At 42.9% G+C, this 15,057-nt stretch overlaps 1 protein-coding gene across 1 annotated transcript in view; it reads right to left on the reverse strand.

The window, feature by feature from the left end:
* Positions 1–842: 842 nt before the first annotated feature.
* GNA13 (G protein subunit alpha 13) overlaps positions 843–15,057 on the reverse strand; it is a 29,447-nt gene continuing 15,232 nt past the window's right edge. The window contains exons 3-4 of the mRNA XM_053960328.1: positions 10,004–10,054; positions 843–5,649 (exon numbers count right to left, since the gene is read on the reverse strand). Coding sequence (XP_053816303.1) covers positions 5,077–5,649; positions 10,004–10,054 — 624 coding nt within the window. The 3' untranslated portion in view covers positions 843–5,076. The remainder of the gene's footprint in view (positions 5,650–10,003; positions 10,055–15,057) is intronic.

Raw genomic sequence — 15,057 nt, forward strand, 5'->3', positions numbered from 1 at the left:
AAAGAAAAAAAGGCTTCAAAAAAAACTGGATTTCAAAGTCAGAGGAACATCACGGCATTCAGCTGGTGTGACTTTTCCAGAGCGAAAAAGGAAAAGGCAGGACCTGGAATCCAAACCACGTGGAGCTGAGCTAAGTTCCAGGGCATCCAGCAGGTTTTGAAGTTGTTTCAGTGATCAGAGGTGGCTCTGAGAGCATCCAGGCCCCGACTCACCCACACCACCCACCCTGAGAATCCTGCAGCCCCCGTGTGCCTGTCAGCAGCCCCAGCACTAATGCTGAGCTCCGACTACAAACAAGGACGACCTGGGCTGAGCATTTCTGGGGATTTCGTGTCCACAGCATGCCAGCCAAATCCAAGGGCTCTTGTGGAAAATGAAGCATTTCAGGCCTATAAAAACTGATGAGAAATCAGTTTTGCTGCAAAATTCTGCTTCATACTGCAGCCAATGAGCCTCTTCTTCAGGAGGCAGAGGCTGGCTTAGTCAAAAAGAGCTAAAAAAAAAAAAATCAACTCTCCTATATCAAGATCCATAATTCATAGAGGTTTGTCGCAGAACACACCCGAGTGCCATCAATATTTTAAATATTGAGCACAAAACTGGCTGTCAAGTGCAAGTCAGCAATTTCCTGGTGCCTCCCTGCCGGGGACAAAGTCATCAGGCCGAGCAGAACCTGGAGGAGCCTTCTGAGCAGAGTTTGTTTGACTCTGTTACATATTTGATTTGAAACACAAGATGTGTTTGCAGGAGCAAACCAGCCAGGCTCTGCCAACCAACAAAAAGAGTCAGCTGGCTGCCTGTGCTGGTTAATAAACAGAAAAAATGATTTCATCACACCAACATGAGGCTGTATACGTTTATTCATCGTCAGTAATTTTTGTACGCAAGGCAAATATTAATAGCTGAAAGGCAACACTTTTGGAGAGTATGTACAGAGCAATGTACAAGCAAGTGTAAGAGGTTTGAAACTATGAATTGATTTAACCGTTTTATAAAAAAGAAGTGATGCTTTTTCTTCTAAGACCTCCCTTAGAAATAATTTATTGCCAATCTTAAACTAAAGCAAGGAGAGAAAAAAAAATTTACAATAAAAAGTAGTCCCTGGAAAGTTTATAAAAAGTTAAACATATAAAATTGTAAGCCACAAACATTTATACAAAGCTAATACAAATCTTGGTTTTGTTAAAGATCTATGAGGTTGTTATAAAATATATTTTTACATAAAGGCTTCACATAAGGTAAGCTCTCACTGCTACTGAAAGCGCAGGAAAGCAGTTTTAAATAGTCTGCAATTCAACTTATTTTCAAGTACAATGCAAAGAAATTGCAAAATGGCACTGTATTGCAATGCTGTGTAATTAAAAACTACATTAACGGTACCATCAGAGAGACAAGACCTGTAAAGTGAACTGGTGAACCATTTGCACGGCAGGAGACTTCCCGAGGGTGTGGAACAGGAGTGGTGCTGGAAAATGAACCTTCTGCAACCGTCCTGGAGAGGAACTGCCAGGGGTGCTCTGGGCATGGGCACGAGGGACAGCTCAGGCTGGGGGCTGGGAGCTCCCACACGGGCTGGGATCCAGCAGGAACACCCGCCCCAGCCCAGGAACACCCACCCACCCCATCACTCTGCTGGATAATGCTGAATGTAAAGCTACTCACAAACAAGCCCCAGAAACAGCCTTTGAGATCAACTTGACTTTTTTTTTTTTAAGAGCAGTTATTCTAGAAGAAAGCTGAAGTTTCACACAAACTGATGGCTTATGCTCCCACGTACAATATATATATTAAAAAAAAGAGTAACATCTTTAAAGCCCTGATGAACAGCCACAGTTTTTAGGTATCAATCATCTCAGCTGAACACTCTGCAGCAGGGAACAGTCACTAAAACACCCATTTCACTTTCAAGTACAGCTTGTAGAGGACAGTGGTTTATCTCCATACAGTCAGTGATCTTTAGAACACAGCTCACTCCAGCAAAGAGAACTAAGGAATTTTGGGAAACTTGATCTTCTGGGACACTCCACTTTCTTTCTGCTTTTCCACCTTCACTAGGAACACATCCCAACCTTGTACCACAGACTGTTTCCATGAGGAAGCTTCACTCTCACCAGCAAACGGTAATTCTGGTTGTTTCAGCACAAAACTCAGCCTGTTCAGAGCATCAACCCTTCAGCTCTTGTACCAGATTTATGTCCTGCTATAAACAAATGATAAATAGAAACAAATCTCTAACAGGAAAGACACCAGCCCAAGGTGTGCTCCATTCAGGGAGCTCATGAAGAGTGAGCCTGAAGATGGACAAGGGTGCTGATTTGGGGTTTTTGGCTGTAGGGTAACACAAACAGGAACATCCAGGTGTGTTGCCTCACCCCTCTCACACATGGGAGCAGGAAACCCGAGTGATTTGACTCGGTTATTTCATTAAAACAATTCATTTCTGCCTGAGATTCATATAGTGCTTTATCTACCAGGGCCTACAGGTGACCCAGCACTGGGGTCCCTCTTGCTCTCTTACACACCCTGGGGTTCACAGGGAAAGTGATCTGAAAGGATTCAGAACAGGGATTTTCGTGGTGGTTCTGGGGAATTTCCCCCAATTTAGCCAAGGTCAGAAGTGCCCAGTGCCTTGGTGACCCTGACTACATCCTTAGACTGACATCAGTTTTGAGGATCTTCAGTAAATTAACAGATTCCATTGACAAAAATTCATCAACACTTCATATAAATTAGTTTAGACAAATCCCTGGTACTCACCCTATCATCCACTACCAGTCTTTAGTCTTTTCTGCAATCATCTGGTCTGACACCCTCCAAAGCACCTACTGTAGACCTCTCCAGATCAACTGTTTTAATGAGATGTCTCTGTTTTGAAAAGACACTTGTTCAGACAACTGTCAGCAAAGGAAAAACCAACCCAACCCCTCCTGTTGACAACCAAGGCCAGGAATTTGTTTTCTGCTTTCCAAGACTGGACTGGGAGGCCACCAGAGGTTTGTGTCTGTTCATGGAGCATTTATAGCCCAAAGGAAAACTTTTGCTCCCATCACAGGTGTGTTGCTCAGTCCTTGAAAGAGCCTCACCAGCCTTTCCTGAGGTCTCTGCTTCATCCTCCTTCTTGAATTGCTCACATGTAACCTGAACACACCAAATCAGAAATAATCCATGTCCAGTAGAGGCAAAATCTACATTAAATATCCCCATCCAAGATTCTTTTAACCCTCCTGACATCAGTGCTGCATCCAGACTTTAGGATTATGTTTAGGTTCTGCACTGTGACTTCTCCCAAGCTCTTTTCAGAATTCTTTCCTCCCCAAACAGTGCCTGATGACCAGAATCACAGACTAACCTATGACTATTCACTGGATGATATAAAAAAATAGAGGTCTTTCAAAGCACCTAGCTAAATAAAAATACACTACTCCCCTTCTACTGCCAGGAGAACGAGGTACAGAGATGTTAATACAACTTACAATCACAGTAAGTAAAGGCTAAGTTCAGGAGACTGGCAGCTTTCCTATGTCCTGGCAGGGCCACTGCTCCCAGCAGTGACACCTCCATGTCACCCCTGGCTCGTGGGATGAGAATAAAAAAGTATTCAAGGATTGGCCACCAGCACGATCCACAGGAACTGGCCAATTCCATGGGGCAAAGTGGCAGCTGAACTGCCCACACCACTGCAGCCTGGGGGAAACGTGGTTGGGACACTGATTTTTATATCACAATCTCACTCTCTTTTTGCAGTGTGCTGTGGGGTACATCAGGATTGCTTTATTTTCACTATTTTTCATTATTATTATTTTTATTATTATAATTTCTTCTTTTAATCACATGGTGACGCTAACAACTCCCCTTAAGAAATTAAACAAAACTGCAAAAGGACTTTGGGTAATACAGTCACAAGCAGCACTCTGGAAGAGGCTGTGCAACATATCTGGCTCAAGTACACTTAGGATTGCTTAGACCCAACTGGAAAGTCTCAGAAAGAACCTCATCAGCTGAAGCACATTCTGCTGGGACACGGCCTTGAATTTTTTCAGAAGAAAACATTCATCTGCACGGTGTCAGCTACACAAGGCCTCTGCTGGGAATTCATAAGGCCACTGAAAATACCAGAGGAGGACAGAACACAAGGAGGCACTTAGGTTTGCAAGTCCTTCTCTCCATCAGCAAACGCTCCTGACTCAGAGGAGGCACCCGGGAAGGAGGCAGGGAGTTCAAATCAACCAGTGCCAAGTTAAAGCGCTTCCAGAGCAGGTGACCCACAGGTAACATCTGCTACCTGCAGGTAACATCTGGTCAGTGAAGATAAAAAACACAAGCTGGGCTTGCTCCCCCCTTCCCACACCAGAATGCCAAGAGGATTGATCAGAGTGCTCTGTGCTTTGCCATGGCTCCAAGACGTGTGGACGCCTCTGGAGTGAATCCGTGTACTGTGCCAACCATTAATCCCTCATCACTGGACTCAGCACTTCCTGATAGATATGTCTGAAACTCCTGATTTTCCATATTTTTGAAGCATCTCCTATTCCAACCCAACACCATGATTTATACTTAAGCAGGAAGTACATTACACCCAGAAAAGGGCTGCAAAGAGATGATTCCAGCAAGGGATCTGATGGGATTTCTAACCAAAAACAGACCTGAGAAATCATAAGTCAGCTACGGTATCACAGTCTTCACAATGAAGTTAGATGTGAGAAGTTTCTCTCTCTCCCCCACCCCCCCACCTTAAATTACTGCCACAGTCTAATAATTGCAACAATTTCATTGGAGTTTCGACTTGGAATTCTGAATTTTCTAGGATAATACACGTTTGTAGAAGGTCAAATTTACCACTTTACAGGTAACTTAGACATAGGTCTGCTATAAAATTACAACTTGAGTCAACTTGAAGCTACACTGGAAGAGATTAAGCCTGAATTTCTGCAGAAATTGGCAATAATGTGTTCAGCAGCAGCTTTTAGCCACATATCAAGAAGTCTGACAGGATCTGGATTTCTCTACTCCTGCTGTAAACTTCTAGTTAAAAAACAACACACAAGAGTTACTGAAATAAAGCAGTCTTTTTGCACATCACTGTAACATCAGCTGCTTGAGGTTGTCGTGCAGGATGGTATCCTTAACATCACGGAAAACTAGCCGGATGTTCTCTGTGTTAATAGCAGTGGTGAAGTGGTGGTACAGGGGCTTCTGCTGCTGGTCCCGGCGTTTTGTGCGAAAACAATCCACCAGGAATTTCTGGACATCTGTTAAGCAGTGGGGATCCCCTTCAAACTCTGGGAAATAGTCTTTGATGCTGACTTTCTGTACTTTTTCCTCGAGCAAGTCCGTCTTGTTTAAGAAGAGGATGATGGAGACGTTGCTGAACACCCGGTTGTTGACTATCGTTTCAAAAATGTTCAGGGACTCCGTGAGGCGGTTTGTCTGCCGGTCCTCCATGAGCACTTGGTCGAACTCACTGGAGGACACGAGGAACAATATTGATGTGACACTGTCGAAGCACTCGAACCACCGCTTCCGTTCCGACCTCTGGCCGCCCACATCGACCATCTTGAAAGGGACATTTTTGATTTCAAAGTCGTACTCGTGAATCCCCTTGGTGGGCCTTCGTGCCAGCAGGATATCTTGCTGTGAGGGAAGGTAATCCTATAAAAATAGGGAGAGTTTTTTGATTAGGGTATGATCATGGGTATGGGCACAGCTGAGCTGCAGTGGAGAGAGCAGCCTGCATGGGAACAGGACAAGGTTTTCAATAAAAAGACATGGATGTGGATTTCCATGTTGGAGTTTTTGGGAAAGAGCTGGAGGCCAAAGCAGGAAACACAACCAATATTAAATCAGAACACGTACCCCAAAAAACTTAAGTTTTCCCTTTGCCATGTGACAAGGACCCATAACCAACCTCGGAGGTGAACCAACCTCCTCATGCCAGTTTCCCTCATTCTGGATCACTTCATGCTTCCTTCATTCCCTTCCCACAACACTGGCTGCCAACACTACAACGCAGCAAATGGGTTCTAAACCAGCTTTCTCAAACCAGTAACTATGGGATGTCCCATACCAGCTGTGGGCTCTCCATTCCTCCCATGCTCTCCTGCAAAGTGCATGACTGCTTCCAGAAACAAACCAGCTGTTCCACAAAATAACTTTGAAGCAATCAATTATGCCTGAAAACTAAAACCTAAGCAACTTCCTGTGTTTGTGCCATCCATCTTTGCATCCTGCTGTATCAGTGCATACTGGTGAGCTCACACTGCCTGACTTTGCCCAAAATTTACTGTGCAATGAGTAGAACAGAGGAAGAAACTGAGAGCTGGGGACAGCAGAGCCTTTCCAGCCTGGGGGGCACAGACAGCTGTATCCTAAAGTCTCCAGCCCACCTTTCCCCAGAATTTAAGAGGCATTCAAAAGACTATTTTTTTTTTATTGAACATCATCAATGGATGCAGATGAAGAGGAATTCTTATTAGTCAGCTCCTGACAGCAAGAAATTCAACAGTCGGATTGGGGATTTCTTCATTCCTAGAATTACACTTTGTTCTATGATCCAAGTCTTTCTGTTATCTGCAAAGTGCATCTCTACCACACAGCTGCCTGTGCTGGACTTTAGAACCTTGTTGTTCACTTGTTATGGAAACTCTTCCTCCTATTTTTCCAGCATTTCTCACCCTTTCAGAGAGCGCAATTTAGGTTTTGGAATTTCAGTCTCTTGTTAAAAAGTGAATGATCTATGATATTCCTTTGACAGTGCCAGTTCCCACACTTGGAGCTTTTGTAAAGACGTGTAAGATCAAGGTTCAGAAAGTCTGATTCAACCAGTCAGCTGGGTGGGGAACAGGCACGCAGCACCGTGGCTATTTCAGTACTTGTATCCCAAGTTTAAGGCAGCTGGGCAAGCTCAAACAACAAAAATAAAATTTAAAAATCATGAAGTGCGTGCAACATTTCAAAAACTCAAGGATCACTTTGCTCTACCCTGTAAGTTCCAAAGTGAAACTAGAGAGAGGGGGCTTTGTCTGAACTCTGGGTTCCTTTTCCCGAGCTGCCCATGACTAAGGCACTGATTTTTATCGTGGCACAAATTACAAAGCAGCTCTGAAGCACAGGCTCCCCACCCTGCAGCCTTTGCTGCAGCACTGTACACAGCCAAACCCCACAGCACCAAAATCTGGAGGGGAGGAGAACTGCTAAAGCAATTCTTTAAAGCAGTTCCTTCCAAACTGACCAAAAGAGGTGCTGTCAGCCCCTTGTCTGATTAATGGACAACTTTAAAGGGTGATAAGACTTTTCCCTTTGTTAAATTATCTTGGGTCTTTTCTACTGGAATTAGACAGAGGAGAACAATCAGCAAAAGCAGTGCAGGGACCGTATGAAATGTCACTGGGCACATGTGAAGGGAATTTGAGCAAAGCTGACTGTCAACATGTAGGCAAGAGTGTCACAGGTTCAATACTCACTCCAGCTTCCAAATGGGAATGTATATGCTTTTGTTTTTCAGGAAGTTCATCTCAGCTTCTCAGAACAAAAGCAACAAGTCTTAGGATAGCTCAGGAGTGACAGAAATTATTAAATTATGTAAATAAACAAAACCAACTAATATAATAGGCAAAGCCACATGCACCTTCAGTATTGAAACAAGGGCACAAAGCAAACTCTCCTGGGAGTTGGCCTGTAATGTTTATTCAGTAAAGCTTTCAAGAGCAAGCTTATCCCCAGAATTCCTGACAAATTCCCTCTCGAGTACTATTACTCACTGAAAATTCCTTCCACACTTGCAGCCACAAAGAGAATCCTTTCAAGAGCTTTCTACTTCTACACTCTACCATGGAACTGGGTATCTTTAGGGTCTCCTCCAACCCAAACCACTCCTGGATTTTGGCTACTCTGATCCAACAGGCAGCAAATGAGGGCTCTGTGAGTTCAGTGCTGGTATCCAGCCAGCATCTGGCCACACAACAACTCTCAGGAACTCTCCCAGTATTTTAGTTCTCTTTCTGAAGGACAATTATGTTTTCTCCCTCGTGTCCAGATCCTTGGAATACAAGCCCTTTTTTCAGTATTGATCCCATTCTTCATGTCTGAAGACTGCAGTACCAGGTGAGTATTTTCCTTGGATGGCACTGAGTATTATTTTCCAAACTCTTTCAATGTTTTGCCATTATTAACAAGTGTTTTTTTCCCCTCAAGCATCCTCACATTGATACTGATTTGGAACATGTGCTTTCTTCCTGATTTTCCTATCTCCTTTCCTCAAATTCACTGCAGTCTGCTTCTTCTAAAGGCGTTCCTTTGGTTATCAGCAGCTCTCCTGGCTATCACATCACTGTTTCCCTAGCTCAAATTACAATTTAAGGCATGACTAAGATCCAATCACAGGATGGAAAGCCAAGTCTCTCTGTGAGGTATTTTGGATACATACAGTCTGCACTGGCAGTTGAAACAGCAACACACAGTTGCAAGGAATCCAGGAGATCCCACGCATGTCTGCCTGTCAGATACTCTTATTCTGCTGATCTGATTAAATCTGAACATTAAGTTCTTTTCCCTCAGTGCTGTTATCAGCTCCCTTTTGGCAAGAGGCACGTGAATTGCAGATCTATGTGTTTATAAGCAATTTAGTTGCAAGTCAGCCCAGTTGCATCAGATAAGAACAAATACTTTTATTTACAATTTGGGGAAACAATCGTTAGACAATCTTGCTTGTAGATAAGAATAAACCAGAAGAACCTATCAAATCTTTCACTAACAAAACTTAGGTAGTGCTTTTTCCCCTCATAGATTTAACATTTTTTACAACAGCAGATCCTGATGAGTCCCTCTGATTTTTAACACCATTTGGTCCAACCTGAAGCCAGAAAAGCTGTAATTCACAGCACTGCCACAGAAATATCAGACCTGCAGTAAGTGTGTTTATGTACAAAAATATTAAAAAAACCCAACTGCTGACTAAGTTTCACACTTTAATCAAAGAATGGAACAAAGTTTCTCCATGAAGAACTTTAAAATGGAGCTGCAAAACCCTATCCAATACTGCTGGGGAAAAATCCAAGCCCTTTGAAAGTGAAAGACACTGGATTCAAAGACCATGAGAAATCCACCACTGGCAGAGAGTCCAGCAGCTCATCAGAGCAAGTGCAGATCCCCTCCTAAGTGCAAGTTTTATAACTTGAGACCAAATCCAGACTCAGAGACCAGGTGCTGGAGTTCTCAAGCCAGAGATCTGGGAAGCACAATGACCACCAGTGCTTTAGTTAGAACAATGACAGTTCAAAGCAGAAAAATAGTCTGGCTTAAAATTTAATCTGTTAAAAAGAAAAATGAAATTAAGCATGACGTAACAGGGTTTCACTGACGTGTTTGGATTCCTTCATTTGTTACCATCAGCTGGGAATGACCATGGAGAAACTGCCTCCCCACAGAGTTCAAGAACAATATTAAAACTCCTGTTTTAAAGGTACACATGCTATTCCTGCAATCCAGAACTGATGAGCATCAGCAGATACCTTCATTATTCAAGTGCTAATTAACCGTTCTATAAAAAAAGTATTCTACAGAAATTCCAGGTTTTTCTCCAGAGAAAACAGACTTTATTCTTTACTGAGTTTAAGTTAAAGTAGATATTCCTGGAAGGTACCACTGACCTGTGACTGATTTAACTCAGGAGTTCCTAACTGGACACATAACCCCAAACCCAGTCATTTTTAGATGTCATTTAGTCTTGAAAAGCTACTTTAACAGTCTCCTGCCTGGCTAAGCATTTGTAACTTGTTTCTTGTTCGATTTTGACAGATGGTTTATTTCCAGAAAGTCCCCTGGCCCTTGCATTGCCCTGTGTTTTTGACATGTCAGTGATGAACTGCTGAGATAATGCGACAGTCCGAGTTAACTAAAGATAAAGTTATTGGAGTAGACACTAATTACATTTCATCTATTTAAAACCCAGAGATCACAAAGACTACTTAAAACTCAAGACTGGAAAGAAAAATAAAAAAGGACTTACTTGTTCTCCAAGTTTATCCAAGTTGTCCAAGAAATACTTTACAGATTCCCCCTAAAAACAAATCAAACAGTTATTTAAATAAGCGACATCCTTGATCCCAATAGTTTACATTCTGAAGTCCAGATAATTTATCGAAACCTACATTTAAGCATTGTAAGCTTTAATCACTGCCCTTTTAAAAAGCAGCTATCCTAAGAACACAACTGATGATTTATTCTTAGGCCAGTTAATATTTAAGCTTAAAAGCATAAAAGGCACATTTATAATAGTCACATTCTTTCCAAGTTTAGACTTGATAAATAAATCCAAGTGTTATCCACAGGGAGCATCAATGAAGTAGCCACACCTTCGTTATGAAAAGAAACATTCAATTCCTCTGAGGCTTTGCAGAGTATGCACACACAGGCATTCAGGTGCAGGGATTAATCACCAGAGAAAATTCATTCATATTGCAGTGCCACAGGACTCATGCCCACAGGTACAATGAGCAACCACAGCAGACAAAGCATTTTACTCAAGTTTCCCATCAGACACCAAGCTGGACCAGAACATCTTATTCTGAGTGATGAGCAGAGCTCCAGGCTGCTGTGCATGATATCACATTTGTTATCCAGGTTTATCATCTGGATTCAAGTCATCCCTGTTCTGGCAAAGGGTAACTGCAGTTTTTAATCCCTCCAGTAATGCAGAACTAAAGATCTTTTCACGGTAAACCTGAACCACAGTCAACCCTGCAGAACTCCATCAGTGCTGGGATTAAGGAGGAATTCTTCCATGGATACTGTTGCACCCGAGTTCACTTGCAATAGGAATGTACTAATGGAATTCACTGCAGAGGAAAGCACCTTTTTAAGGCTCTCAGCATCCTCACAGAAGCACAAATCTGCTTCCTTTTGGAAACTCTTAACTACCAGCTGTAACTTATTCATTTTACAGCAAGTGCAGAAAATAAACCACCTGTGTTTTCACTCTGCTGGTGGAAGAGCAGAGCTTTCTTGATGAGAAAATCAAACACCATCTGAGACGGGGGTGACTACACCTAATCCAGACAAGTGAATTAGGACAGGAACTACACCCTGATAATGACTTCCTCTTGCTTCAATCTTAACTCTGCAATCTTATCTAGGGAGAATATAAACCTCACTATTCAACTGTGTCATCTAAGCATCTACCCTGAGCAGAGTAGGGTAAATAAAGGCCAAAAAGTGTTCTGGCAGACACATCACCAAAGTACCTTTGCAAGTTTTCCAGGCACTACAATAAGTTACATAATACAAGTAGATGCCACACCTTTAAGTGTGCAATTTGAACATCAACGTTTAATGAGGCAAAACTGGGGCTCTGGTTGGAACATGCCTCGTGCTTGACACACCTGCAGCGAGAGAGCCCAACACACCTTCACAACCTTCTTTTACCTCCTGTTTGGCTCAGCTGTCCTGATTTTCTCTGGGGTGACAAACTGCAGCAGGGACACCATTTTAGTGGCACACAGCAGCAACTGCTTGCAATGACAGCAGTATTGTATCTTTTCCATCATCCGTTCTAGCCTCAATCCTCTAAGGAAGGTATACAGGGAAGAGCATTCCTAGTTCACAGAAAATAAACAATCCTGGTGCATAAATCCACCAAGCTTCCCAAGAAGGAGTAAGAGGATCAAAATTCAGGCCTTCCAAGTGCTAAAACACTGTCTGTAGCCAAATACTAAGGCAAAATAAAATTTAAGGTCAGATTTAATTTCTTTTTTAGGTGCCAATAGGAGCTGGCAACCTTCCCTTCCCCACAGGGCTGGCTACATACCAATCAGGCAGATTTCAGACTCAGTAAGTGCAGGTATTTACTCTGGAATACCTGGGCCTCAGAGGCTGAATTTGTGTGTGTGCATACAAACATGCATTTTAATCTGAGACAGCTTTTTATACGACTTAGAGCAATACCTACTCCCTAAAGAAGCATTAACTCTGCAGTTAATGTGGAAGTTACTACCTCTCCTTTAAGTCCCAGGGCTTGCAGCTACTGCAATGGACAGAGCAGTTGGAGCAGACAAGCAAACCACGGCCTGCAAAGGTCAAAAAACATCCCCACAGGCAGCTTTCCAAAAGAAGGGATTTCCTGAAATCAGGAAAATACAAAATACAAAATGCAAAATACATAGGCCTGCAGCAACAGCAACACTCCAGAGCCACGCATCCAACAGCAAAATCACTCAGGGAACACTGAGATGCCAGCTCCACTTCTGGGCTGTCACCTAGCAGAGTCAAAGGCAGACAAACATCAAGGTGGCCAGGCTGAAACTGAAGAGACTGAACTATTAAACCCATCAGTTACAACATAACACAGCTCATTAAGCAGAGACATTCCAGCTTCCCTCCTCCACACCGTGGGCTCAGCTGCTTGGGTTCTCCCCTCATAAAAATCTGTTCAGACAGCAAGTGCTGTGGACATGACTCAACTCTGTAACCAAGGATAGAAGTTGTTCATTCACTGTTTTTTACCAATCTGCATACCAATTAAAAACCTTCAAACTCATCATCTCCTCTTCCATCCCACTCCAGCCACCCATCCATACCGCACAGGCACAACCCTGACCAGTGGTAATTTTCTGTCTGCCCTGGACATGTTGCTATCAGCAGGCTGGGCTCTGCTAACTACAGACACTCCTGAACAGCAAACTACCTCACTGAACAGATCCTTATCAGAATGCACGACTGGAGAACCAGAGAGTTTTGACCCATTTAAACAAGCCTCAAAGAGGCAGCATTACAAAGCAACCCAGCTTCAATCCCTTCCTGAAGTGTGTAGTTTTTTACTTTATCCAATAATGAAGAGAAACTCATTGAAAAACTCAGCACACAACAACCAAGGAAAGCCTTAATGTCACTTATTTTTAAAAATCAGTTAGAAAAGGATCCATTCACATCCCTGTACAACAGCAGCCCCAAAGACAGCTTCTGTGTTAGGCTGCTTTTTCTTGGTAGATAGAGAACAGAATCCCACTCAGTAAATCCATGACAGTGACCGTATTTAAATAGCTGTATTCAACAGCTATCACCTAAAATTTCCCTTCTGACAAACTGTAAACTCTCTGGTTTACCCAAGATGAGTAGAAAAAAGAAACTGGGTTTCCCCACTCTGTCCCACGAATGCCAGTGTGGCTCACCATGTCCAGCCCTGCCACGAGGCTGCTCAGCAATCAATCTGTGGTGTCACACCACAAAGGAGCCACACTAAGGGCAAAATACAGACAGAAATGAGAAACTGAAGGATCTGCCCCCATTAAAACCCCCACAGTTCTCCATTACACTCCTGATATGTCTTCACACCCACGTTCTGTGAGTACATGGGACGGAAATTTAAAGATTAGCTAAAAATACAGTGATGTCCCCAGGACAGGAAGGACCTTGACCTGCTGGAAGGAGTCCAGAGGAGGCCACCAAGTTGATTACAGAGATGGAGCACCTCTCCTACGAGGAAAGGCCGAGAGAATTGGGAATGTTCAGCCTGGAAAAGGAAAGACTTTGGGGTCACCTAACCGTGGCCTTCAGTACCCAAAGGAAGCCTACAGGAAAGATGGAAAAACTATTTACAAGGGTCTGGAATGAGAGGACAAGGGGGAATGGCTTCACACTGACAGAAAGTAGGTTTAGACTGGTTATTAGGAAGAAATTCTTTACTTTGAGGATTCTGTGGCACTGGCACAAGTTGCCCAGAACTGCGGATGCTGCATCCCCGGGAATGAACAAGGCCAGGCTGGACAGGGCTTGGAGCAAGCTGGGATAGTGGCAGGTGTCCCTCCACACCATTCTATGGTTTGTGTGATAGTCTTAAACCAGTCCCAGGTGAACCTTCTTTTTTAAATGCAGATGAACCCACTGAAGTCATTTGTGCAGCTGAGCAGTTTGGAAATGCAAATCTCTGAAGGCTGCAGTGACACTGCAGGAGGCAACCATGCCATGGAGCCCAAGTCATCCCCTGCCCACTTCCCTCTCCTGCACTTCAAGCACAGCCCAAAGATGCCAATAAAAACAAAACCCAACACAGGCTTGGGCACACATCTCAAATGAATATTGAGGTACTGCAATAAAGCAAATTTCTTGAGCACACCCCAATATAGCAGAAGAACAACCCACACATCAGCTTCAAAGACCTTCTGGAGTTACAGGAGGGTGCCTTGGCTGTTTTAAACTTCATTGAATTATATCAGGGTATTGGATTTTTAAGCAGACCCTTTTGAATGCTCGAGAAAGATGCCCTTTTTTGTTCAGATAGAATATAGACGTCTCAGCTGTGGCCCTTCAGCCTCCTCCTGATTCAGAAATGCATGTAAACCACAGGAAGTTGACTGTTAAGTAACTTTATTCATAACTGTCAACTATTCCATTTTCAGAAAGGTTTGAGTCAAACCAGCCTGTGTCTCCTGGAGCCCTGTGATCCTCCCTGAGAGAGCCAAGTCACTTCATCATGAATGTACAAGAAAACACTGAAATCTTACTCCTGTCAAGGTGACTGACACAATGGCTTCCCCTACAACTTTGCATTTAACTACTTGTTCAGTGAAATATCTCCAGTTCTGTAATTCATTCTTTTTACTAAGACATTTTACAAATTCATTCTTTTTATAAAGCAGAGGTGGTCATTTAGTTGTAGCCAACACCTGCTGCTGTGGTCATCTGCAGTAAACCAGAGCAAGTATCTTTTCTAAGCAAAACACAGCACAAAGATCACTGTCTGGTTACTGCCTAAAGCAAAGTAACCACAAAAATATTTTTGGGTAGGAAAGAAAAAAATAAACCTACATGAAATACACACCAGATGAACACATCTCTTAAACCCAGGAAGCACCAATTTATTTGGTTTCCATGAAAACAATGTCAGCAATCTAAATATGATTTGTTGAAACCTTAGCATAGCCAAATGGCTTTTTAGCTCTTCAAGGGGATCAGGGACACTGCATTTTTTCCATTAGCAATTGCTTAAAAAAGAAAAAAAGATATAGAGAAAAAGCATCAAATAAAGATTCAGTCATCACAAGGTTTAAAGAAAGAAACAATTTATCA

The sequence above is a fragment of the Vidua chalybeata genome, chromosome 19 (assembly GCF_026979565.1).
Source record: "Vidua chalybeata isolate OUT-0048 chromosome 19, bVidCha1 merged haplotype, whole genome shotgun sequence".
Taxonomy (NCBI): Eukaryota; Metazoa; Chordata; class Aves; order Passeriformes; family Viduidae; genus Vidua; species Vidua chalybeata.